At 33.3% G+C, this 27,331-nt stretch overlaps 1 protein-coding gene across 5 annotated transcripts in view; it reads right to left on the reverse strand.

The window, feature by feature from the left end:
* Positions 1-27,331, reverse strand: part of Erbb4 (erb-b2 receptor tyrosine kinase 4) — a 1,062,955-nt gene that overhangs the window by 229,813 nt on the left and 805,811 nt on the right. For 4 of the 5 annotated variants that reach the window (XM_047545016.1, XM_047545015.1, XM_047545020.1 and 1 more), the window contains exons 13-16: positions 25,693-25,825; positions 20,821-20,914; positions 13,184-13,338; positions 6,074-6,148 (exon numbers count right to left, since the gene is read on the reverse strand). In XM_047545016.1, coding sequence (XP_047400972.1) covers positions 6,074-6,148; positions 13,184-13,338; positions 20,821-20,914; positions 25,693-25,825 — 457 coding nt within the window. Of the gene's footprint in view, positions 1-6,073; positions 6,149-6,269; positions 6,315-13,183; positions 13,339-20,820; positions 20,915-25,692; positions 25,826-27,331 lie in introns of all 5 variants that reach the window. The other variant, XM_047545017.1, reaches the window with a different exon arrangement.

Here is a 27,331-nt window from a genome sequence, read left to right on the forward strand (position 1 = left end):
ACATACATCATTTTTTTAGCACATTTATGGTTTAGTCCTTTGAAAAACATGAGGCAATTTCTTTTTATTAGGAATTATCTTGGTTATTTTGCTACATTGTGTAGTTTTTGACTTCCCATACTATCAAAGCATCATTATATATAACATTGACAGAAAAGTTTGCAAAGCATTTATATTTTTACTTGGTGATCATTTAGATGGCCCTTACTTGAAAAGATAATTGTTAGAATTTAAGCATTATGAAACAAAAGTTACTATATCTAATTTACAAAAAATCCCAATGAAAAATCCTGAGTAATACTGATGACATACCAATACCTCTAAATTGTACTTTATAAGAAAAGAAGGCCAATGGTCAAAACTTGGAATAGCATATGAAAAGCACTTGAAAACTTTGAATATCTGCATAAAGAAAAGAGTAAAGACTTCAGTGCTGTCTTACTACTTTACAAAACAGACATTAGATGGTCAATAATTGATTTCAGTGAAATTTAAGGTGTTTTTGAGATAATAAGTTATAGGTAGGCCTAAGATTTTTCCAAATTAGTAAATAAGAAATTAAGAAATTAAGAATTATAAAAATTACAATTTCTACACTATAGAAAGATGCTCAAGGGACAGAGTGAAGGACAAGAATATGCCCTGGTTTTCTTCACCTACTGATTTTTTGCTTTGAGCCTTAACTAGTATAGTCAATATCTTACCAATTTAATTATGGTATCTTTAGAGTTTCTACTGTAGTTCCAAATTCAATGATCATAAAAACTTCTATGTATGGATTATTTTGGTCACAGTTGACAGTGAGCTTGAGTATAACATTAATGTTTCTAGGATATAATAAAGTATGAGCATAAAAAGTTTCTAGGATATAATAAAGTATGAGCGTTTTTATATCGATGCAAAAGTCACTTGGGCAAACTGGGATACTAAATACTTCCCTTTAAAGTCACCACTTGAACTTGTTGAATTAACAACTGAGCTGAGAAGCTTTGCTCTTCCCTTCTAATTCCCTGACAATATTGGTATTTTATGGGTGCTGGGAAGCGTGGGTCATCTGAAAGGAAGAGATTCATCCGATGTCCTTCACCTCTTGAACTCTAATTCAAAAGTAAATTTAATATAGAGAATGTGGGAACAGACTTATAATAAAAAGGCTGTGTACTTTTATTTATTGGACTTAGGGATCATAATACAACTGCCACTCATCTAAGGTAACCATCTACGGGAGAATTTGTCCATTTGATTTGGACATAAATTATGAACTACATTCCTTGAGGGCAAAACAAACAAAGAAAAATAATTGTGCCATTTGTGAAAGTGGTGCCAAGAATGTCACATCGTCGTTCTCATATTTCACACATGGGTCACACTGATAAAGGATAAACTGTTATGTGACCTCTTGGGTAATAACCACTATACCATAAGTAAAAGAGTGGCACAGGCATTAAAATGTGACAAAGATAAGAAATATTTCAAGCAGCAGCCTATAGCAGATTTAAACTGAGTTCAATTACCATACTTCATATATTAAAGCACCTAGAATAATTGGATTGGAACAAAGGAAGCAGATAAAAATACTACAACAAATATCTAGCCATTTTAATAGTTTCTACAAATTAGAAAAAAATTCTTAGTTCACATTTTTTATTGCTAACTTACATGCAGAAATGCTTTGCCAATAGAGCCTTTGCCTATTGAGATTAACAAACTTAGTTCTCCCTGGAACAAGGGACTAGGATTTTTCAAAGTTTTAGACATATATACTTGACAATCCAAAATAGAATAGAATCTAATACTTTGTGCATGTACAAGCTAAAATAAATGGCATTCAAAAAGATTAATAAAACTCTTGAATATATTTCTTAAAGGACTCTTGAAGGAAAGCCATCAAAAGTAGTGGTGGGGGGAAGATGGGAAAAAGATGATCAAAGTAAAAGCTATCTTTACACTTTTAATTTAAATTAGAAGATTAAGAAGAGGTTCTAAATTATCAGGTACTATTTTCATTGTTAGTAACATATTCTATGAGACTACAGGTTAAAAAAAAAAAAAATTCTCTTCTGTCCTATCCAATCTTCCTGGAAGAAATTCCAGCAGCAGCCTGTAAGGTAAATGGAGTGTGGAAAACCAATTCACAAATTGCAGGCTTGGGAAAGAATAACACTGCTTAGAAAATGGAACTTGATCAAGACTGGAAACATTTCACCTGTTTTCATTTAAATCCTCAATCATTTTTCCTGCTGGTTTAGGAAAGAGAATACAGTATAATGGGGCAGTAGGGAGAGTAGACTCAAAATATTTCAAAATAGCCACATTGTCATGCTCAATGTAATATTCTGTGACTAAAAGAAAGCTGGCATTTGGATAATCTTCCAGTTAAAATGTAGTTCATGAAACTTAAAACACTATTTTCAATCATGGATTTTTCCCCTCTATTATGTAATAGTCACTTTAATCAATTAAGAAAGAAACTATTTTAAAAACTACCATGGAATTTAAAAGTGGAAAATGACTTGAACTCTTACTAGGTTAGTACCCTGTTTCAGTGAACTGGTACCCATCACAAAGGGTAAGTATCCACTGCAACATTAAGGATCTCAAAAAGAAGATACTTTTTATTCACACTAGTCACCCAATCTGTGTGAAAATGCTCCATGGTCATAGACATTTCCAAAGAGTGAAGGCTACACCCTTCATGTCAATTCCAAACAGCCTGTGACAAGTCAATTAATTCTGGCAAGTCATATCACTGAAGAACAGAGTTGCATTGCTTTAAAATAAGTTCAAAGCATATATTAATTAAAGATATCTGGCTAGGTACAGTGGTGCATGCTTGTGATTCTAGAGACTCAGAGGGCTAAGGCAGGAGGATCCTAAGTTCAAAGCCAGCCTGGATAACTTAGCAAAGTCCTAAGCAACTTAGGCCCTGTCTCCAAATAAATAATACAAAGGGCTGGGGAAATGGCTCAGTGATTAGGTGTCCCTGGGTTCATCATTCCCCTTAATTAAAAAAATAAAAACAAAAGACAAATGATATCTGGATTTTCTAAAAGGAATAATTAGCTATTAACTATTTATTCTTTGAAACTGTTGCACTTAAAAATTTGGCACACAATTCAAATAAATTTTAACATTTCAATTCTATAATCACACATCTATTGGGTTAATGCCCTGCTGATATGTAAAATATAATGAGACTTTTAAAGAGATTATTATGCCAATATTTCAACTAGAGCAGTAATCACCACCAGGGAGCATATATGACATGATGGCTCCTATGAAATATCTCATTCACTCCTCATACCAATGATATAAGGTCTAAGAATTCCTATTTTTAAAATCACCATTATCATCCCCACTTTACAAATAAGAAATATGGTAGACCCAGTATTTGAACTTACATTTTAAAATTCAAGTAACCCTTCTTATTGCCTGAACAATGGGCTACAGATGATTTTTCTTAGGAATAATGGGCAATACTATACTATCCATACATATTGATGGTCACGGATTTTATTGATGACAGGGCTAATCAGAACTAGGTGTAGTGGTCTAAGATAGTAGAATAGGTTCTGGCCGCACAGGCAGGCAAAAGGAGTGAGAATTCTAATACCATTTTTGCTTCAATATTGAAAATATAAAATCATTTGTAAAACACATTATGACTTTCGAATTATTTAACAACAGTTAAAAGCATACAAAACCACAAGTGATTTCTCACTGTGTATACTATCCTATGACCTGCTGCCATCAGTACCAGTGACTCTCATCATGACCAAGGTTCTCAAGGAAAGGCAGCAATGTCCTCTCTTCCTTCAGGAAGTCCATCAGAGGGGTAGCACTACACATAAAAAGACACTTCGAGAGATTTCTGTCTTCACCTCTGGGAGGCATGTGCTCCCATTCTCAAAGTCTGAGAATCCTTGATACGCAGAAAAATAATATAATGATACTTATTTAGCCATTTCTATGAGCCAGGCACTGCTCTAAGGACACACTGAATCTTCTTGAGCAATTGGTGAACTTTACTAATACTGTCCTTTAATACATGAAAAAAAAAAAGATAAAAGAAAGAAAGTGATGCTCTGATAATTCAAGGAATTTGCCCACAGTCACACACCTCAGAGCATCTAATTCCGGAAACAGCACACTTCACCACCATACTTTATTCCCTCACTAGTCCTCTGGGATAATTATAATAAAATCACAACAAATGTGAAACACTCTTCAAAGTGGCAGTGCAGTGACTCAACCAATGTCTCAAAGAGGAAAAATTATTTAATGAACACAGGAGCCACTCAAGATGGACCTCGGCTTATAACACTGCACTTGATCTAGATCATCCTTTCCCATCACTTCCTCATTCTTTCATCCATTTTTTTCATCATTTTCACCTGGCTCACTATACTAACTAGTCTCAATTGTACCCATGTGTGCCACTATTGCATACACTCTAATGCTTTCTTTGTGAGCTTCAATGTCTCTATTTACTTCATTAAAAAAAATGACGTGTCATGTATTTGATCACTTTAAATTTTAAAAAAATTTAAAGGCAATGGTGTATGAATGAAAAATCTATGATTGAATTCAGTGACACTGATGAATCTCATAAATAAAATATTTAGCAAAAGAAGCCAGACACATAGAGTAATACTATATGACTAAATTATATAGGGTGAAAAATTAGCAAACTGATGTATGGTGTTAGGATTCAGGACAGTAGTTACCTGTGGTATAAGGCACAAGGGGGCTTCTGGGATTCTATTACCATTTTCTTTTTTAATCTGGCTGATGGTCACACAAATATTTCATTTTGAGAAATTCACTGACTTTTACACTTATATTTTGTGTACTTTTATGTTATGCTTCAATAAAAGAATTTAGGCAACACTTGATCCGAAATTCTCATTTGTTTATTGCATTTTACCATTACTTTCAATTTTGCCAATAGATGAGATTAATTTGTTTCACAAAGCTGATAATATAAGCTATTTATATTATGTATAATACAATATGGAAGCTATATTACATAATATGTAATATGATAATATATAAGATTGTAAAGTTATCCTTAGGAAATATTTTACAAGATGTTTTAAAAGTCAGGTTTGTTGAAGTATAAAGTAAAATTCAGCCTTTCTATCATTTATGTACCGTAAAATATCTAGTTCTAAGGTTCTGATAAGCACTTTTGCTTGTGCAACCAGTATCAAAATCAAGATACAGACCATTCTATTATCCCTGCAAATTTCTTCTTGCCCCTCTGTAGTCAATGTCATCCCCAACCTTAGCCCCTGGCAACACTGATTCATTTTCTATCTTTACAGTTTGCCTCTTTCAGAATGCAATATGAAGGCAATCATACAGTATGCATTCTTTCCAGTTTGGCTTCTTTTATTTAGCATAATGTATTTGAGATCCATTCATGTAGTGTACAGCAGTAGTCTGTTCCTTTTTATTACTCAATAATGTTAAAAATGGATGTATGTGCCATAAATGCAGTACATTTAAGAAATTTCTAGTTTTTGGTGCTCATGATTAAAGTCAATACAAGCATTCACATATAGATTTTTGTATGAACGTGAGTAATATATTTTGTTTTATCATCACTCTAGTTGTACTTTTACCTAGACAAAATATTTTTATATTGCCTTTTTCATAGTAATTCTGCTACCTAGAGAAAATGCCAATTGGTTCAAAATAAAGTAAAATCAGAAATTGAATTCAAATTATATCACAAATATAAACATTGGTCAGTCTTGCAAATTCCTTGTTTAAAATATTTCGTTTTGTATTTACATAATTAAAAATGAAAACATTCTGTTAAAGTTCTAGAATAATAATTAAAATTGTTTTTAAATTTTACATAATTACTCATTAGAACTCAAGTCATAATAAATGAGGGAAAAAGAATTAAGAAATGTGGCTGGAAAAGAAAAGTGTTTTCAGTATCTGTCATAACTTACTAAATTAATATATAATTATAACTTTAATTCGACTGGTTAGTACTTTTTTTGTTCATGATAACTGGGAAAGGATTTGAGTGATAAAATGGAAACATGGTAGATGTTACCTAGCATGTTGTGGTAAAGTGGAATGGCCCGTCCATGGGTAGTAAATGCAGTCATGACTAGTGGGACCGTTACACCTGCAGGCAATTACAGAACAGAAAACATCATTCTCCATCCACAGTGACATGCACACACATGCACCAGTGCTCACACATGGAGCCTCGGAGGAAGAACATGGGAAGCAAGCACACCAAGTACCTATCCATCAGGCCGATGCAGTCTTCAATACTTGAGCCTATGCACCTGCAGAAGATGTGAATTAAAAAAAAAAATACAAGGAAACAAAAATTAGTCATTTTTAGAAAGAATCAGTAAGGAAAGTACTGTCTGTGTCAAACTCTTAATTTCAATTATTACATAATTTTTGATACACCATGACTTTAAAGCCAGAAAAAAGATAATTCCTTGATGGATACACAGAATTGAATTGCAACAATCACCCAAATGAAATGCCAAGGAAATGTGGTCACATAAAGGAATTTTTACCCTGGTTCTGTGGATAACTTCCAAACATCCTCAATTCATTTGCATCATTTATGATTATATGTCTTGATGAATAACTTTATATTTCAATCACTATAACTGTTTTCATTTATATGAGTTCTTCCAAACAGCCTTAAGTATAAGTAAAAATCAAAATCAATAAAAAAGTAAACATGAGCAATCCAACACACTATAATAACCTCATGTTTGATGCTCATTAAAGATAGATTTTGGCAGAAAATGAGTTAATATGCATTAATGATATTCCCATGGATACTTTATATAACCAGATTATTTCAATTCTTTGTTTTGACTATCTTTAAAAGTATATTTATCTTTAAATATTAATTTATTCAAAAGGTGTAAACTGAATTCACCATGCTGTAGTTTACTTTGATTGTTCTTTTAAAAGAGCAGTGCCATAACATACAAACACAAGATTTTTAAAAAACATGTTCAGTCCTAATATTGGATGGAAACAATAACACATAAATTAAAAAAAACCCTGTTAAGTACATGAATAAACTCAGACCCAGGTAACTAACGAACCCACTGAGAAGAACATTTAAATAAACTTACAGAAGTGCACAGAATTCTAATACACAGTCCCTAGAATTTCATTTAAGCTACTATAGAAATATAATTTCTTCCATCTTCCAATGTACTTGAATTTCTTTTCCCATCAAAGATAAATAGCTCCAGGAAATTATCAAGATTCTACCTACAGCTACTTGGTTTATAATAAAGAATATATATTCATATTCATATTCATATATATTTCATATGTATAAATAAATATATTCTAAACTTTCAATTTTCAAAGCTGAAAAAGTCCCTGAAGCTAAAAATCATCATAAAATGACCTAAAAAGTTGCCAATATACAAGGCTAGATTATGCATAATATCTTTACATGATTCCAAACAATAGTGAATTAATAAAACTTACCTAAAATAACAATTAAGTCACTACTTTTCTGCTTCATCATTATGTGTTACATTTCTACTAGACAGAAAATTGATTTGCTTGTATTTTTGTTTTGTGGATTTGTTTAGAGCAACAAAGAATGACAGATTTTAACTTACATAAATGAAGGAAATACATCTGTGACAAGTCTTTAGAAAACAAACCAATAGCAAACTATCACTGAATTGGTAATATACATTATTCACAATCAAAAACCACTTATAAAAATGAAAAATTAACAGCTAAAAACATCTTCCAAATGTGTTATATGTTTTTTTTTCTCTTATTCTATTCTGAAGAACTTATTTTTCTAAGTTCCTATTATATCTTCTTCAAAATGCTTTTTGAATACAGTATTGCCATTTTGTAAAATTAATAGTCTACTTATTTCCAAGTGAGAATCTCAAAAGCTATGGTTAGTTTGCAATCTTTATAATAACCCTTGAAAGATAAAAATATTCAACAGTGAAATTCAACTTGAGGGGAAAATGCAAATAATGAAAGATCTTCACTCATTCAAAAGCCCATTATGACGTGCCTACTAAAGTGTTCCTACTCTTTTAGGAGCTGCAGGGAGAGAAAAGATGAATTAGACACTTTTATTTTCACTGAGCTTACAATTTAGTGAAGAAAGTAGATGCATAAACAGATGTGTATTGTATGATTTGATAAGTATAATATGACCCGTGAAAAACGTGGTTCATAGGAGGACACAGGAGAGACACTTTGTCCCACCTTGATCATGGTCACCCTCCAGGATGGATCATGTTTAGGGCACTGAGTGAGGGCTGGTGTGAGCATGGAGTGATTTTTAAGGAGTAATACAAGCAGGAACAAAAACATACATCTGAAGAAATATACAGTGTAGATGAGAAATCACAAGCAAATCTGAATAGTTAGGGAGCAAAACATGAGGTGAAGGGGTTAGGAGAAAGAGTCAGATTTTGAAGACTATGTTTTAAGAAATGGAATGGGAACTTACTGTATGATTTTAAAGAAGTCATGAAATTGCTAGACTTGTATTTTGAACTTTGTATTTTGTAGATTTTGTATTTTTTGCCATGTGGAGGCTAGTCAGTTGGGATCCAGGTAGACTCCTTCAACATGGAACAAGTTTTAGGCTGTGTTAGAGATGAGGGACTAACCTATCAAAGTGGTCACTGGAACACAGGCAAAGGGCACAAGAAATGCCTTCAAAGGTATGGAGTGGGGAGGAGGTTGATGGCTGATGAAAGATGCAAGTGAAAAGATCAAAGGACTTAGGGAAGACTTCTGTTTCTAGCTTGAAGAATAGAGGTAGCATCCTGAGAGAATCCTGGAGGAATACATTTCCTCTTGTGTTTGGTAGGGGTTGATGTATTCAGTTTCTTCTATCTGGAGGTCAGTGTAGTTATCCTACATGCAGGTGGAAATGATCCTCATCAGATGGAAAGGACAGTCTGGGTTAAAGGGAGAACAGGCACACAGCATAGTTGGTTTTGAAGTAAATACAGGAGAAAGTTGAAACAATAGGAGAAATATAAAAAGTGAGAAAAACAGAGGCTAAAGATTGAAACCCAGGAACCCCAGTACCATATGACTTCAGATAATGTCTTGTGCCCAAAGCAAGTGAAAATATAATTGACTAAAATTAATTAACAGTGGTGTCCTAGAAACCAAATCTGAAAAGAACCTCCAAAAGGAGAGGAAGATCAGTGTAAAACTCAGAGAAATCTAGTAAATGAAGAATTGCTAAAATAATTTTGTCATTGTCAAGGCTCTAGAATTTTGGTTGTTACAAGTTGGGAAGCAAATAGGAGATGGGTCAATAGATACAAGAAGAAGAGGAGGAAAGGGAATAAGGGACAGGATTTGGTTTAAGAAAGTTTGAAGAGATTGATTAGGATGTTTGAGATTTAAATGCATTTATAAACCAAGGATAAGTGAAACCACCAAGAAGAGTGAGGCTCTAACGGAAGTGGAACCATACTTTCCCAGAACAATCCACCTTATATTTCAAGATGCATGTTGTATTTCAATTCTTTATACTTCCTATCTGTCACTGACTCACACATGAAATTATAGTCATTCAGCAAGATCACAAAACAAGGGAAACATTAACCTCTTAAAGAGTAAAAATGGAAAGCAAGAGACAAAAATAGGATATGGAGTAATACAACTAAAGAATTAATGTTCCAAAATAGAATGCTTCCAGAAAGACCAGAAAAGAAATCCATAACATGTCTAACATATTCCAAAACTGTACCTGGAATACTGGCAATTGAGTAGTGGTTAACATTATTGGTACATAACAATGTATAAATCTTGATAGACCCATAAAACAAACACAATTTAGATATTTTGGGAAAAATATCCAAATTTTGAAATGAAAATAGAGTATATTTTTAAATTTTTTCAATTTAAAGATGGACAACAATTTCACCAGCATCTTTTCTTTTCTTCTCTCCATCAATACATTTTTATTAACTTTAAAATTATAAAAAATGATTGGTAAAATAGATTAAAGCACTCATAAAATCATGATTCTAAGATTAACAAAAATTTAATGAGTTTTTTAAAAGATGTCCCATGAAATAAACTCTAATTCATATCTAAAGTTCAGGTTTGACTTCAAATAAGACCAAAATGAAATCAACATCCATTGAAAGCATTGAAGTAATGTTACAAAAGAAATTATAATTCATAAACTCACTACCATCTAATAACAATAAATTTATTTTATAAGTTTTCCTTTAAAATTCAAATTAATTGCTAATTACAAATAGGAACATCATTCCTCAGCTTCAATTTCTTGGTCATCATTTTAAAAAATAGCAGAGAAGGGTCTGGTCTTCTATAGCAATAACTAAAGAATATTAATTCCTGTACTGTGAGTTCATAGATGTTAAAACTTGCATCTTCTTCATTTCTGAACTTGCCTATCACTGTCTGATGTGGAACAAGTATCCAATAGAACAAAGCCAAAGAATGAATGAAATAAGAACATGGTGCTAAAATATGTCCTGTAGACATGGCAAGAAAAGACATTTGTTGTTGTTGTTGTTGTTGTTTAGTTGGTTGTCTCCCCCTCCCCTTTCTTTTAGGTATTTTGGTGAGAATCTCCTGATGGGGCTAAATGGATAACCTATTTTAAATGTATCTGAGGACCTTATTAGAGCCAATATATTTAATGTACTTTTAGAGCAGTAAAAGTGCTTTTAAGGTATTACATAGGTAATTTTATTTTCAGAAAAATCATTAAACAGTATTCAAAGAACTTTACTTCTAAAAAATGTAATTGGAAAGACCATTTCTATTAACTTGGTTCTTGAATTATCTGACATAATATTGGCATATAAAAGAAAAGCAGCTTTCCAAAGTGGAGCTGGCCTGGTGAGTTCACACTTATGGGTAGGTCATCTATTACATGTGGTGAGGAATAAAAATAGTCACTCATTCCATCAACCCCACTGCCCCTAGGATCTTTGGATGGACAGATGATAAGGGAATGACGGACCCACCTCCGCACTTCCAAGCAAGCTCTCAAAGCACAGGGGCCATGCAACGATAGAGGACTTATAGGGGTGATAAATTTAGGAGTTTCACTCCCAGGGGAGCTCCTAAATTTTGATCTGGGGCAGAAAAAAAAAAAAACCTGTTCTGGGAATCATAGCATTTATGAAATGAGTAAACCTGAACAATATAGAGGCAATTACAAAAAAGATAGCAGGGAGCTAAATAAAAACAATTAAAATCTCTCAGGACCAAGTAAGTCATTAGAGAATACATTTACCTTAGAAGATGATGTACAATATTTGGATTCTGTCTCACTATGACTCTGCAGCCACGAGTTGCTAAGGGCATCTTCTTTCTATTTACTGGAGTTCCCAAATGATCTGGTGAGATTTGTTCCCTATTACACCTTCATACTCCCTTTTGGCTAAGATCCAAATTTTGCTGCTATGGTAATTTGATCCTTTTCCATTGCTCCCTACTTCTGTTTCCCTCCACTATATATGATTTCCTTTATTATATAATTATGATTTAAAAGGGTGGAGAGGAAGACACGCCAGCCACATATCCATACTATGGCTCTGTGATCTCCACTTTCATTTCCCTAATGGCTGCATTGTAATTAGATTTGCAAAAACAGCAAAAGGTCTCATTTTGAATGGCAACAGCTGTTGACATCAACATTATATTGAATAATTTACTGGTTTAATTTTAGCTGCAAAACAATAAAACCCTCTTGTGGATGATTTCAGCAGGCAAACTTTTCTCTTTCAGTTGCTGACTCTTCTGCTCCAGCAGTACTAGTATTTTTCTTTTTTTATGAAATACTCTTAACTCAGGTGTGCCAAAATCTCACAAGCAGAATAGTTTATTTCTTCTAGTTTCCTTGAAGCAAAGTGTCTATGTGATTATTTCAGCATCCTGAATGCACTTGCTTATGTATAAACCAATGAGTAGGTAGTTAGCTCTTCCAAACTGAATTTAAATTTGAATGGCAGAATGTTACTTTACCTTTTGAGGATCTGCCACTTCAGAGTGACTTAAGCTGATTTCTTGACCTGCAGGAAATTGTAGCAGCATCTGCAAATTGATGTTTTCTTGGCAGAAAATGATGTTGCTTGCTTAACTTCTTCAATATCCTCTAACAGCTAGCCCTTAATCTGGCAGAACATCTTTTTATGGAACCTTACACTTTCCTGCCAGATACAAAGTATTCAAGATGATTCTCAATAACTGTGTGTGTGTGTGTGTGTGTGTGTGTGTGTGTGTGTGTGTCTATCTGCACATGCCTCTGGGCATTCACAATGGAGAAGAGGTTTTATGGACAGGAGGAGGATACAGTATGTGAAATCACTCTCAATACTAACATTATTCACCTTCTGCAGGGAAAAAAAAAGAGAAAAATCCTTACTAAGGTAAATTTGAAAAAATAGTTTTGGGATTTTCTAGATGAGTAATGTTCTTCTTTTATAGTTGAGTGTTCCTTTATAATGTGCCTTTGTTATTCCACTGCTATCCATGTCACAGGCAATCTGATCATTATACATTGTATAATACATCCTTTCAAAAAAATTTAAAAAGTGTACCAATCTTCGAATTATCCCATTATAGTCAAATAAATTCTAGGCTCTAGGATAACAAACATACAACAAAATTACTGCTACAAAATGTTCCAGTTATTTTATTAATAGTCATATCATTAGGTCTTCCCTTTTCTGCCATTAGTACCTTTGCTCAGATTTTATTGAAGGAGTTATGGAAGGTAGTATTTATCAAAGAGAGATATCCTCACTTTAAACTGACTGTGACAACAAAGAAACAGAGAACATCTGATAAGATTTAATAAACACAAATCTCAGAAGTATGATTGTTTTGTCTTTTCTGAATCTTGAATCTACAGTGAAAATTGGAAGCATTTGTATATCATATCCAAAGTATACCCAACACCAGCTTCCCACACATGTCAATAAAATGGTTGTAGGTAAAGGTTAAACAGAAATATTTCTGAGGGCACAAACAACTTTGACTCTCCTAGAAAGGAATTGTCTAAAGTTAGAGTTTTATGATAAGATTTTTAAGTTTAGGAGACCATATCAGAGATAGAGATGCACCAGGACACCTACTGACTAGTAACACATCCAAGCTGGAGCCCTTGGCTGGCAAGGATGCTTACCCTTGGGTGCAGTTTGGATGGCATGGGTGGCACTCCCGATCCTGATCCGCATACTTGAAAATGAAACTGTTTGCTCCCTGTAAGCCATCTGGACATTTCTCCACACAGTTTGGACCATCCTTAAAGTGAGAACATTTTGTACAGTTGTCGGGTCCCTAGAATGTGAAAACAGGAAAAAGAATATAAAGAAAAGTGGGTGCCATTTCACTGAAATGGATGCATGTGGTTTATTTACTAAGACTTCATTTGGTGGCAAATAACTCTTCCTCTAGAGAGAACATTTTCAGCAGTACAAATAGTACTAAGTATAAATAGCACTAAAAGAGACTTGAGATCAGTTTTGATACCCTGTGTGTGTGGGAAATATTGGAGGAACATACATATGCTTGAAATATTTGCACTTTTTAAATCATCAATCCCTAGGTCAACTGATTTCCATGTCATGTCTCTAGTGTAGATCAATCTGAACAGCAAAATTGTTCAAAAACTTTTTCAAAAGGGTGTCAGTGTTTTCTCCTTGGGATCCATTTCTGGTCATATATAGTGCAACAATATTTTATAATAACCCGTCTTCCATGGGGGTGATTCATCGCCATCACTAGAAAATGGTGAATGTGCTTACTAAATATAGAGAAAAAGATATAGCAGAAATTAGGAAACACTAAATGACATAGAAGAGTGAAATGCAAATTGTCCTTTGGCTGTAGAAGAACTTTATTTGAAAATTAAATTTTAAAGTTTATTTTGATTGAATTATCAGGAATTAGGCAGTCTAGGCATATAAAAATAATTCTTAGGTTATTCCTCATCTCAGATCAGTTTGTGCTAAGGCCAAAACTCATGTCAAGTCTGTTTATATGGACTTTAGTAAACACAGAACAATATTGACAGGTTGAGAGTCACACCAATGTATATTCTGATGAGAAAATATCAAAAATTAAATTATAAGTAGCAGATATAAAAATAAAACTGTATGAAGAATGTTATCCAAAGATGACATATAAATATGAGTATGAAAAATTTAAGTAGAATTAACTCATTTTATATATTTATTTATAATATAATAATTATTAATATGCAGAATATTAGTAAACAATAATAATATAAAGATATTTGAAAATCAACATAATTAACATTTAAAAATTAATGCTAGACATCTAAGAATTTGTGGATAAATTTAAAAATTGATCCGTATCTCATATAGTGGATAATAAACATGTAGAAATAATAAGTAATTTATTCTTAGATCAAAGAGAATTGAAAAACATTTGGACTTAAAAATTCTCCTTTTTATAAGCGGTATCTATAATTTTACATTTTTACCTATTTTGAATATTACTATTTGAAATTTACTTTTATTCCTCCTTTTTGAACACCATATTGTCTTAGGATTTTAAGATGATAGACTCTCTTTGACCACTCCTCACTGGAACTTTTCCCCTCAATTATTTTTCCCAACATCTGTCTGTATCTAAAGAAGAGGTCAATAATTTTGACAGCTCACGCTGAGGACAACTCACATGAATAGAATAAAAAAATATGCAAGGAGGCAATTACATCAGGATTGTAGTCACAAACACTACGAATTTGGAAGCAAAAATGTAAACACAATGTTATACAGTATTATTTATTTGGGAGGGACAGTGGAAATAAGGTCTATTCATGGAAGTGCTTTATGCCACCTCCACAGATATTAACGTAAAAGCAGCCAGAATTTGTAAGTTGCTGATATAAGGCACCAGGAAAATAAGGAATATAAGATTTACAAAATTAAAGATGGATGTGACTAATGAAGAATCATAGTGGGGTAATGAAGAAGAAATGATCAGGAAGAGGCTGGGAAATCTTGAGACTGTTGGGGGTTAATCAAGCAGCTATTTCACTCTTTTGATGTGAGGCTCAGAGCTTAAAAATAAATGAAAGGGGCTGGAGATATAGCTCAGTGCTTGCTTACTTTGCATGCACAAGGCCCTGGGTTCAATCCCCAGCACCACACACACACACACACACACACACACACACACACTAAATTAATTAATTAAAAATACAATAAAAATTAACAATTAGCCTGTGAAACCTAATTTCTAATCTACCTAAAGAGTTTCTTAATGGCAACTTCTTATTTCCTTCCAAAAAAAAAAAACACTTTACATCCTTCCAATTTTAACACCTGCTCATGGGTACTTAGGCACGTAATACCATCTATCATACAGAATGGTTTACTGTGCAAGTCAGCTCAGTGGCATGATTTATTGTATAAGAAACATGCTTCTTACGGAAAACAGAATAAGACTTACTATGAGTAAATTAGGCAGTTATAGTCTGAATTAGGAATTAGGAATTATTTCTCTACTAAGTTCTTGTAAAATAACATCCAGGCCAATGTCAGAAGATGTAAAAAATACATGAAACTAAAAACAAGTTCTTATTTAATATTCAAGATTATTTTACTAATTTATATTTTGTTGTTCTTTGTTTTAAAAGCATCTCAACTATTTGATTATTTTATTATGATACAAAACAAAATGTCCTAAGCCAAAATAACTACAAAAAGTATCCTAACAAGTCTCAAAAGAAATTAAATATACTGATTTCCCATTTCATTTCCATAATAAAGGACTTAAAAAAATATACATACATATAATGTTTATTCTTCTATCTATCTATTTCCAAAGCTTTTAAAATACTAGGTTCAGTGAATGAACTGATAAATGCAATAATAGAAAATGTAGGTGAAGGCAATATTTTTAATTTCTGATTGGAAGCTACCTCTGGACTCAATAATCTAGACAGATAACTAAATGACAGACTAAATCCTGATGGAAACATTGCATTGTACTCTGAGGATGATTTTCTCTGGTAGCTATTATAACAGATAAACCCACTATTCATGGGTATCTAATTCTCTTGGAGCTGCATGTGAATATGCTAACTCCATTCTCAATAGAGATAAGGTATTGCTTACTTTGGACAAGGGACTATAAGTAGAATTCACATAAATTTGAATTCATATGCTCAAGTCTCCAGCCTTCTCCCTCCTGGCTGCCATGACTCAGAGGCCCAATGCTCAATTGGGGTGTCATGAATTCAAAGCCTGATGCAAAGCTAAGCTGCTACAGGGAGGGGGCTGCATCTGAATAGTTTTAAGACTTTCAGAGTACCCTAATGAAAGAGCCAACATTTTTTTCTGAGAGCTACTGCAACATGAGGGTCATATACTGTGTCAGCACAACCTTTTTTAAATTCTATCTTTAAGAGTCACTGTAGTTTATTTTTTATTTTTTATTTATTTATTTTTTTGGTACCAGGGATTGAACTCAGGGGCACTAGACCACTGAACCATTCCCCAGCCCTATTCTGTATTTTATTTAGAGACAGGGTCTCACTGAGTTGCTTAGTGCTTCACTTTTGCTGAGGCTGGCTTTGAACTTGTGATCTTCCTGCCTCAGCCTCCTGAGCCACTGGGTTACAGGCGTGTGCCACCATGCTCAGTCCACTTTAGCTTTTATTAAAAAAAAAAAAAAATGTAATTTGAAAATCAGTTCCCTTCCCCTGTCCTCTCTTCTATTGCTGCCTCTCTAGGCAACATTTTGATCTCTTACAACTATGTCTGATTTCCCTTTTCTTTCTTCCCTCATCCCTTTTCTTACCTTTCTTAACAGAACTATACAGAAATAGTAAAAGTAGCACAGAATGGGAAAAATTGTAAAAATTAATCAGTTAACTTAATAACGAAGACCAACAGCAAACGGACAAGGATATAAAAGCAAAGGACATCCCATATTTAAAATTTATTCCTCTCAAGATGACCCAGGATTTCTGTGATAGTTTGGCAGGATAATACTATTCCATTTAATATAACTGGAATATTCCCAGAAAGCATTTTCTTCTTATCGTACTAAAGACATTGTTCCCTGGAAAAAATAAAGTGAAATGGTAAGTGTGAGAAACTTGGAGTCAGATCTTTTCTAAGTTGTAACTCCATGTCCTCCTGATTTGCTGTCTTTTGGAGTAACTTTCTCATCATTATAGGTTCAATTTCTTTTTATTTTAAATGGAGAAGGTTATAGCATGCATTGGATTCACAGTGTTTGGTAAACATAAATATACATTACATGTATTATTATCACTAGGGAAACACTGACAAATCAAAGAAAGAAATCAAAGAAATACAATTGCACCACAATAAACCATAAGAACAGGAGTGTGATTTCCAATAGGATTGATGACTTCCTCTATCAGTGTCAGTCTCATGGAGAAGCTTCCAGATCTCTTAGAGAACCCAAGTGATACATGCCTGTTTAGCACACAAAACTATCTCTGCCACCAGTTATGAAATCAACATGTGGACCCAGAAACAGACAAAAACCATATATGAATTGTAAAGCATGCAAAACCCCATCCTAAGTAGGCACAAAATTTGAACAATTATTTGAGCTCAGTCACGTCAATTTTTCTAAAAAAATACTGTGCTCATAACTGCTTAATGTTTCAAGGCTTACTCATCTCTTAGACTGACTTGCTTAGATGCTCTTATCCTCTACAGATGCCTCATCTAGCCTTCCTGAACTTTCTATTCTTTTGACAGATCACCTTCTCTTATCTTTCGATATATCAATTCACAATTTTAATGTTAGGTAGTAATATTAATTATCTGGTTCAACAAATGCTGCCATTATGGAATAAAAATTTGTTCATTATAAGACTATTTTCACTCCCTACTATCAAGTAATTTATGAAAATTCTAAGAGCATTAATTTGGGGTTTTCTTAATATTTATATTAGTAAACTTTCCAAATTCCATTGGAGAAGGAAAAAAACAATAAACTGTAAAAACATACAAATAAGAGAAATCAATAAATTGGTTCTTCACTAATATAATTTTGTATAACAAGAGGCAGCAAGAGGATCACAAGAGTGTATGATAGTCAAGCACCCTAAGGTGGGAGGCTAAAATTGTGATCCACAGATCCACTCTAATGGACAATTTACTTGACATTATTTCTTCACTAGCAAAACAGGGAAAACATCTGAAAGAAAATGAAAAATGTGTGTGAAAGTAGTCTACATAAGAACTAGCTCACAAAGAAAACTCATTGTTAAGTCATGGACATGAATTTTATTTATTTATTTATTTATTTATTTATTTATTTATTTATTCACACTTAACCAATTAGCAACATTCCCAGTCCTTTTTATTTTTTAATTTGAGACAGGGTCTTGCTAAATGTTTAGGGCCTTGCTGAGTTGTTGAGGCTGACTTTGAACTTGTGATCCTCTTGCTTCAGCCTCCTGAGCTGCTGGGATTATAGGCATACACCACCACACTCAGCATAGATATGATTTATAATGATTATAATAATTCTGACTTCTGATTAATAGGTAAAATGGTCATTAAACTTTTCACTACTTGAACACTAGTATAGCCATGTTATGGGGTAGTTATAGAGATTTATACAGGGGAAATTACCTATGAAATTACCCTAGGAAATATGTGGTGCATTTTTGACTATGCTTGCATTACTTTTAAGCATATTAGTTTCTGTCTATAGGATTAGGTGGACTAAAAGCACTAATTACTAGGAATGAGAGAATTTTTTAAAGGAAAAATTACAAGAAAGGTAAAAATATCATACTTTTCAATAAACAAGGCAATAGATGGAAAAAAGCCTAATGTGAAAAAAATATATTGAAATATGCAAATAATGCCTCAACTGATTTTGAAGAAATATTTTTGCACATTAATATTTAGTGTGTTATTATGTAAAAATTCATAATCAGTATGATAATGGAACAATATTTGTTGACTAAATGAACAAATGTTTCTTAGAGTTTTTTTTCAGAATTAAAAGGGTGAGGGAAAGTAAAACAAAATTATATGTTGAGAAAAAAAATTCAGCTAGACAATAGACCTAAGAAATTCATAGGAAATATCAGTATAATGAAGTAGCATTCATAAGGATTCACAAATAAAATAACAGATAATTTGGCAGTCACTCCTAATTTTTTTATAAAGGTGTTTCTGTAAACCTGTGTCCAATACACACTGACTGGACCCAGAGTTATTGATCATCCCCAGGCTTGGTCAGAGGAGATGACCAAGTCCCTGATCATTTTAATTGTTTGTTCTCAAAGTCTTAAGAGTCTCTGAAGGAAACTGTTTCCACTTTATGAATTATTATCAAGAACTTACCTAAATTCAGTAGTTTTCAAAGCACAAACATTGCTAACTCAACTTGTTTAAGCAACCCTTTACAAAATTTATTTCCCTATTATCTCATGACAGTCCTTAAGGAATTCACATTTCTCATGCTGTGGACTGACTATATTTCCATGCCTGTTCAGGGTAGAGAAGGAGGATAGCTGCATGTGCCCTTTACGTACTTACATGGAGATCATTACATATTAAATTGCCTTTTAGACTTTGGTTCTTCAGGCCAAATAACATCACTTCTTTCTCTCAGAGGTCTGATTTTCCAAGTTTAATCATCCTGTAGTCCTCTGAACTGTCCAAGCTTTCCATATCCTTCTTTAGATGAAGTTCCAGAACAGCTCATTGGGGCCTAATGGAAGTGTGGAGGGCTCAGTGATATTTTCTTTTCCTAAGCTAATTAAGTGCTAAATAAGCACTCTGGTAGAAAAATTAACACTCTTTAAATTTTAAATGAATTATTAAGGAGCAATGTTGAGCTCTTAGTTACACCCAAATGTTGGTCCCCAAATTATCTACTAAGAAATGACTCAATAACAGATAAACTGGAAATTTTTCTAAAGAAGGATGAATATGATACTTTGAGATGACAAACTCATACTGATCTTATTATTAAGGAAAAGTCCAAATGATGGAAACCAAAAGGAGGTCTAAAAAATAAGCATCATTTTCTCCCTAATGATAATTCAAATTATATAAATGGCGCCTATATAAATGGCGCCTCATTCATGAAGACTTTCCTGATTCTATGGCTTCTCCTTGGATTCTCATAACTCAGTTCTTTTCTCCACCATATTGTTTATCATACTGCTTTAGATTTTATTTAGAAGTACTAGTCTTCCTTCTTTTTTCTACCATCCTTCATACTGCCATAATAGACAAGTGGTTAAATATAGATACAAATGTGTTATAATTTTTTCCTGAACATGATGAGAACAATTGCATTTATATATCTCTACATTTCCCTTTTCCAAATTTTTCTTCAAAGCATGGTTCAAACACCACTTCACTATCACCTTCCTTGACATTCCTAACATCTGGCCCAATGATATAATTAGTTTCTCCTTCATTCATCTTCCTTTAAGTTACAAATGTTTATATTACATCAATTATTATACTTTAAGCAAATTCTCATTTAACATTCTTCTCAACAATGTGCCATCTTCCAAGACACCTTCCTATCTACGCTTTTGTTTAAATACACTATGGGGGATAAATGTTTATGACGTATTTTCAAGTATTTTATCTCACATTTTAACTTCACACAAAACTATAAGCCTCTCAAGGGTGGACTATTAAACATGTTCCCCCATAGCATTCCATAGATGCCTACTGAATGGATGGATAGACGATAAGACGATGACATAACGAACATTCACACATGACACTACATAAGCCAGGACACCCACTGCGCCTCCAGGCTTACCGGTCCATGGCAGGTGAGGAGGCCGTCTTCCATCTTCTCACACTGCGGGTCACACTCCACACAGATGGAGCCGTTCTCAAACTCCCGAAATTCACTGTGAAAATATCAGCTGCATGAGGAGGTGTAAGCAAACAAGCTGTCAACTTAAAAAATGAAGTAACATCTGCTAAAAGTCCTATTGGCAGAGTAAATTCTTGAGTTTGTTTCTCTAGGTGCCAGGAGCATCAGAAACATTTCCCTGTACATTAAGGACTAAAGTTCTCCATTAGGAGAAAAGATAAACGGCAGCCAGATGGCTCTCCTTGCCCTCCATTGGATTCAATGAAAGACTCATTCTGGAAACCTCTCCTGTGAGAGAGATTTCTAGTCCTCTCAAAAAGAAAAAAAAAAAAAAAAGTAACTCTTGTGATGACACAGCAGAATCCTTTCTACCTTTTTGAATAAGGGTATGCCTGTTTGTATCCATATCAAAGTTTACTCTTGGATGAAGCTTTAATTTCTAAACTCTGAAAGAACTATTGTATTTTTCTTGTTGCTAAGTTACATGAATGTTCCCCATCCTTGTCCTTCAAATCCCAAGAGTCTTCAATTTATTTTTGGTGAAACTTCAAAAAACACTTTGATTTCTTTTCTTCTTTTAAAATATCTGCCTTAGAGAATTAGAAAAAATATCTTTTATGGTAGATTTTATTTTCTTAGATTATTGATCTAATATCATAACATTTTTCCCAGTCTAAATTCTTTATGAAGTAATTCTATGTGGTATAAAATTTAAAAAAATAGCTTAATGGCTACATTATTAAACTTTCTAATTGAAATCTACCAGAATGCTGGTCATCCTTCCTGTATTCTAAAATTTTTGTGGGTATTTGTATATTACATGGTTATCAATACCAAAATTTTCCAAAGTCCCTTCTAAATGTTTTATTTCTATAATTGGATATCAGTCATCTACAATATGTTCCAACTACTTCATTCCCATTGATGTACAATAGGTCTAGGAACTGGGTAAGGACAATTTTGAATGTTATTTAGGAGTAATTAACAAAATTTGACTCAATATTTGTAACCAATTTATTGATTAGTTCATGCCTTTGTCTCATGAGCTACCATTCCAAATCACCAACTGATTAGGTGACAAATTCAAATATATTTTCCCTAGAGTGAAGAATTATTTTTCCCAATTGAATACTTAATGTCTTAATAAATAACAGAAGTTCAAAGGATAAACTCTATGTTTTCTGTCAGTTATACTATGACTGCATCTATTCCAAGGCAAACTAATTAGTTTGGTTTTCAAAATGAATAGTCTAAATAGGTGGCTTAATTATGTGTGCACATATGTCGCCATGAGCTTTTTGCATTTAAAAATGAAATATTAGTTTGTTACAGATCAAACCTTCTATGAATTTTCTTAAATTTAAACTTAATTATAAAATCAGGTTTTCTTTTACATGCTTCATCAACATGAGCAATATAAAGTATTCAGCAGAGGACATATTCAGAATACAAAGCGCAACATGACCTGGTATGAGGGGAGTGACAAAACTGTAAAGAGAATCAAAGACACTGCATAATATAATTTTATGACAGCTCAAAGCCTGGGATCATCAACTAATTACTGGTTTTGGATAATAATTTCTTTGGAGATTAAAGGGTTATGGTATAAGTGAAGCACATTATTTTTGTGCTTCTAAAACACAGGCCATGCTTTTCTCATTCTTCTACTCCAGAACCCACTTCTCCACACAGAGAGGTGAAGGGGAAGAGGCAGGTCATGAGAAATCAACCTGTTACCTTTTCTTCCACTGACTTCCAATTGTAGGACTCTCTTCTTTTCTGCCTTCCAGCAGAGTCCTGCTTGCAGTCTCTATTACTCCACCCTATTGCCATCATGCTCTTTTCCTTCCCTGCCCTCTAGTGACTCTACTGTGCCTTTTCGAGAGTTCCCCTTTCACTTGCATCAAACCTAACAAATGAGCCTATTGAGCATGAATGTTGCACGCTACGTTTGTTTCACTTCTTTTTGCTGCTGTACATGTGTTGATGGATCCTGTAATCAAAACTGAATGGTAGTCTTTCCAAAATTACACCCCATGATCAACAGTAATATTCCTAGGACTTAAATACTTCAGTTTTTCAAGTTCAATTTCCTAAATATCCTCTGTAAAGGAAGAACATAGTGTTTCAATGAGGGGTTGTGATTCTTAAATTTAAAAAAAAAAATGCCTGCAAAGATTTTAGAGTGGCACATACTTTAATGTTTCTGTGTTGGTCTGAAAGTTTCAGAAGAGTTGACAGAACAGTTTTAATTTTATTTATTTATTTATTTATTTTACTTTTTTGTGTAGTAGGGATTGAACCTAATGGCAATTTACCACTGAGCTACCTCCACAGTATTTTTATTTTTTAATTTAGAGACAGGGTCTTCTAAGTGGCTAAAGGTCTCACTAAATGAGTGAGGCTGACCTTGAACTTGAAATCATTCTGCTTCACCCTTCTGAGTTGCTGGGATAACAGGCGTGTGCCACTGTGCCCAGTAAGATAGTTTTAAGGTTCCATTGCAATTATCTTTTTCTTTCATTCTAAATTGATTGTGTTGTAGTTTAGAAATGCAGAAATACAGTGTCTTATATGACCCGAATTTGAATGCTAATCAGCCAGGAATTGACTATTTTATTCTTTTTCCCTTCAAAAAATTCTCTTTTGAGGATTTGTTCTCTTTTAATATCCAAACACACACACACACACATTGGGGTGTGTGTGTATCTGAGAGAGTGATGCTCTCCCAATTATGGTAAATGTGAATTTGCATTTGATTATTTCCAGCAGATTTTAAGATAACTATTTCACTTAACCATTTAAGTAGCTCAGAATAATAGACACAAAAGAAAATAATGATAATAATTTCCATGGCTAGAACTTAAATAAGACCTTATTCTACTATTATTCCTATTTTGCATACTTATGTCCCAGCTACTTGGGAGACTGAGCAGGAGGATCACTTGAGACAAGGAGTTCAAGACCAGCAAACTCCTTTCAAAAAGGAAATGAGGAGGAAGGGAAAAACACAAAGTTTAGAATGATTAGGGTGTTTGTCAAAGGTTGGAAATTTCACTTAGGAAGTAATGAAGTTAAGATTTGAATTCATTCTTCCTCAAAGGCAACCAGGTAATGTTGACAGAAACTAGCCAATGTCACAAGATGGAAAGAAGGAATCCCTCATTGGACAGCCAAGAATTGAATCCAACTTTTATAGGATAGATGCCTTTATTATTTTTCAAAGTAACCCCAAATATATATATATATTTGGAGTTTTTCTATTAAACAGTTTTTAATATTTCTGACAAGTTTGAAACTGAAATATTTAAGAAAAACAGCATCATTCTGGAAAGGAAATAGGAAAAATCATGTGTTCTTAGTTCTAGTGCTTGCTTGGTTCTTCTACAGTGTTATGATTTTAGCAGTACTTAATTATACTGGTCCTCAATATTTATAAGATTGTGCTATTAGATAAAACGATTTCTAGAATGCATTACCTGCTTAGAACTACACATATAAATTTAATAAACACTTAATGTAACATTCACTTGGTGGAACTAATTCCTTTTATGAGTCATTTTAGAGGCACCAACTGCTGCACACACAAACAGGTATATTTTATCCAAGGTATTTTATGTACAGAAAATATACTTTCATAATAATGAGTATAAGCATGAACAATGAGACAAGTAGCACATACTTTTCAATTCTCTATCAAATTTACCAGGTGATTGTACCTCACAAAATTGCAAGCTGAAAAATAATGACATTCTTATATGCATTTTAAAAGTGTTATTTATATTTAAAATTCTAAGTTTTATCTTTTTCTCTTAAGTTTTGTGAAGTGAATGTGTTGGGGTCATCTTTCAAAGAAGAGACATAGCAATATCATTATGATAAATAGATTTTTATTCTGCCGATGTAAAAGGCAAAACTACAATGTTATCAGGTATCATCAAAATAGTTGTTAGATAATTCATGAGGCACAAGAAGAAATGAAGAGCTTGAAAGCTATACTTTACAAACCTGTTGAAAATATTTTCCTTGAAGGACTATGGGGAAACTTGATTTGGGGAAGTGTTAAGAAATGCATTACCACAACAATGAAGGACAACTATGATGCATAAAATGGTGTAGTATGATTAAGTGATTTTATGAGTGTATGCAATGCCAGACAACATGGTGTATACTAGGTTTTATTACTAGTAATGTGATTATTGTACTACCAGAAGGAATTGAAAATACTTGGTTTAAAATATTGCTTGAGTTTTCTAGAGAGTGGCAGAACACTTTCAGAAATCCCTCCAACTAGACACTACAGAAACAGTTTTTTATAGGGTTAATGACATAGAAACATGAACTTTTCCTAAAAGGCAAGTTGTTGTATAACTGGAATGGAAAAAATCAAAAGTGATGCTGTGACCCTAGATGAAAAGTAACAGGAAAATATCAGAAGTAAAACATATCAGATTGTTGAGTCCTGAAACTTTGTAAAAATCCCCGTTCTAAAAAAAAAAAAAAAAAAGAATTATTTTTTTTCAAGTCAGGCTTTTTTTTGCTATAATTTATTAAAAAATATCTACCTTAGTCAACATTTCTAAAATGTACATAATATTCAATATGTAAACATTTGGACTTGATATTTGAAATAAAATCATTTTGTCTTAAAACAACTGTGTATGTCGTCTCCCTTATGCAATATGTAGTCTCCTGAAAAAACCTGATCTTTACACACATTTCGAAATTTTCCATTTTCTTAAAGCTTAAAAACCTGAACTAATCAGCACCTCACAGCTGATGAGGTTAAAGTGACAGTACGCAATGCCTTACCCATCATAGAGGTTACAAGACTCTATGCATATCCTTCCCCTGCTGAAGCGGCGGCATGACAGGCATTGGTCAGGCCCAGGTCCCCAACAGCCATCACTTGAACATAGATGGTTGCACACCATTCCTTCAGCAGCTGCAAAGCACACCAAAATCAAGGGGAAATAAAGCAAAAGATGTGTCAAAGCTTACAATCTTCCTAAGATTGTATGGTTTTAAAGACGTTACTTTAAAAAAAAAAAAAAAAGAGAGATTGGCATCAAATAATTTTGCTTCCTATTCAATCACCATGCCCCAACCTACCTCCAACTTCCTCCATGTTGCAGAGTTCTCTCACTAAGTTTTTACAGTGTTGCATTTTTCATAAGACTCAACAAAACTTAGGTGACTTTGAATACTAGAGGGAAGAGAGCTGATTGTTCCAAGGTAAGGACTAGACCAGAGCTTTCCCGGACTAATGATTGGCTCTACTAAGAAAATAAGTATTTATGCTTCAATTCTCTCTAAGAACTTCAGAAAGAAATAGAAGAAAGATACTGTCTTGAACACAAAAAGACAAACAAGAAGAAAGAATAAAATGAAGAACACATACACAGAGGGTAAGAAGAGGAGAAAAGAACAGCACTGAAATACAAGAATTTTACAAGCTTCTGCTGTGGTATGACTATACCTACCTTGATATTAGTATATGCAAGGAAGAAGGTTTAAAAGAATATTAAAGGAATCAGACTTATCTATGAGGAGGTATAGGGTTTAAAATAGGAACGGGGTTTTTAATCTTAGGTCTTTTTTTTTATGATCTGAGATGTGCCAAAGACTTTGGGAGCCATGTTTTAAAATTGCCAGTTAAGTCTGTCCATTTCTGTTCTCCTTTATACTGAATGCATTTACTCAGTATATTATTATTTATATCTTGTAACATAATTTTATTGAAGGGCCACTAGATATTGAAGGGCTCATAAAAATTTCAAATTCTATTCTGGGTACCTGAAAGGTGATTTTAGGCATCAGAAATACAAGTGCAAATAGTTTTCATGAAATATTATGAATTCTCAAGAAGATCAAAACATCAAAATCTTTATCTTCCCATTGATTACCAATTTCATTTATTATAGGCTGTAAGGTTTTATGGCAAGAGCCATTTGTGATATGAAATAGAAGAAAGATACTATCTTAAAAAGAAATTAAACAAGAAAAGAGAAAAAAAATGAAGAACACATTCAAAGATGGTAAGAGAAGGAGAAAATAATAGAACTAAAATGGCACCTGAACAGGCTAATGTAACATAAGAAGGGAACTATATCCAGGAACCTGTGGAAGTCAACTGTTCCAACGTGTTGTTCAGAGAGTGAATTGCTTGCATCTTGGATGCTGACAAGATTTTAAAAGAGTGAAATAAATTTCCCTGTTCCTACTTTCTTTGTCTAATATCATGGGGCTAAAAAGTACCTGGGTTAAACAGTATAAAATATTTTCTAAGAATGACAGACTTATCAACAAAACTTTTTACTTTATAAAAGCTTAAATGCATAATCTCTTCCAATATAGTTTAAGATAGGACAGTGTATGTGTGTACAGCAGTTTTAGTTTTACTGAGTTATACATGACATGATATATTGCTCATAAATAAAATGTACATTTT

Source organism: Sciurus carolinensis, chromosome 3 (genome assembly GCF_902686445.1).
Source record: "Sciurus carolinensis chromosome 3, mSciCar1.2, whole genome shotgun sequence".
Lineage (NCBI taxonomy): Eukaryota > Metazoa > Chordata > Mammalia > Rodentia > Sciuridae > Sciurus > Sciurus carolinensis.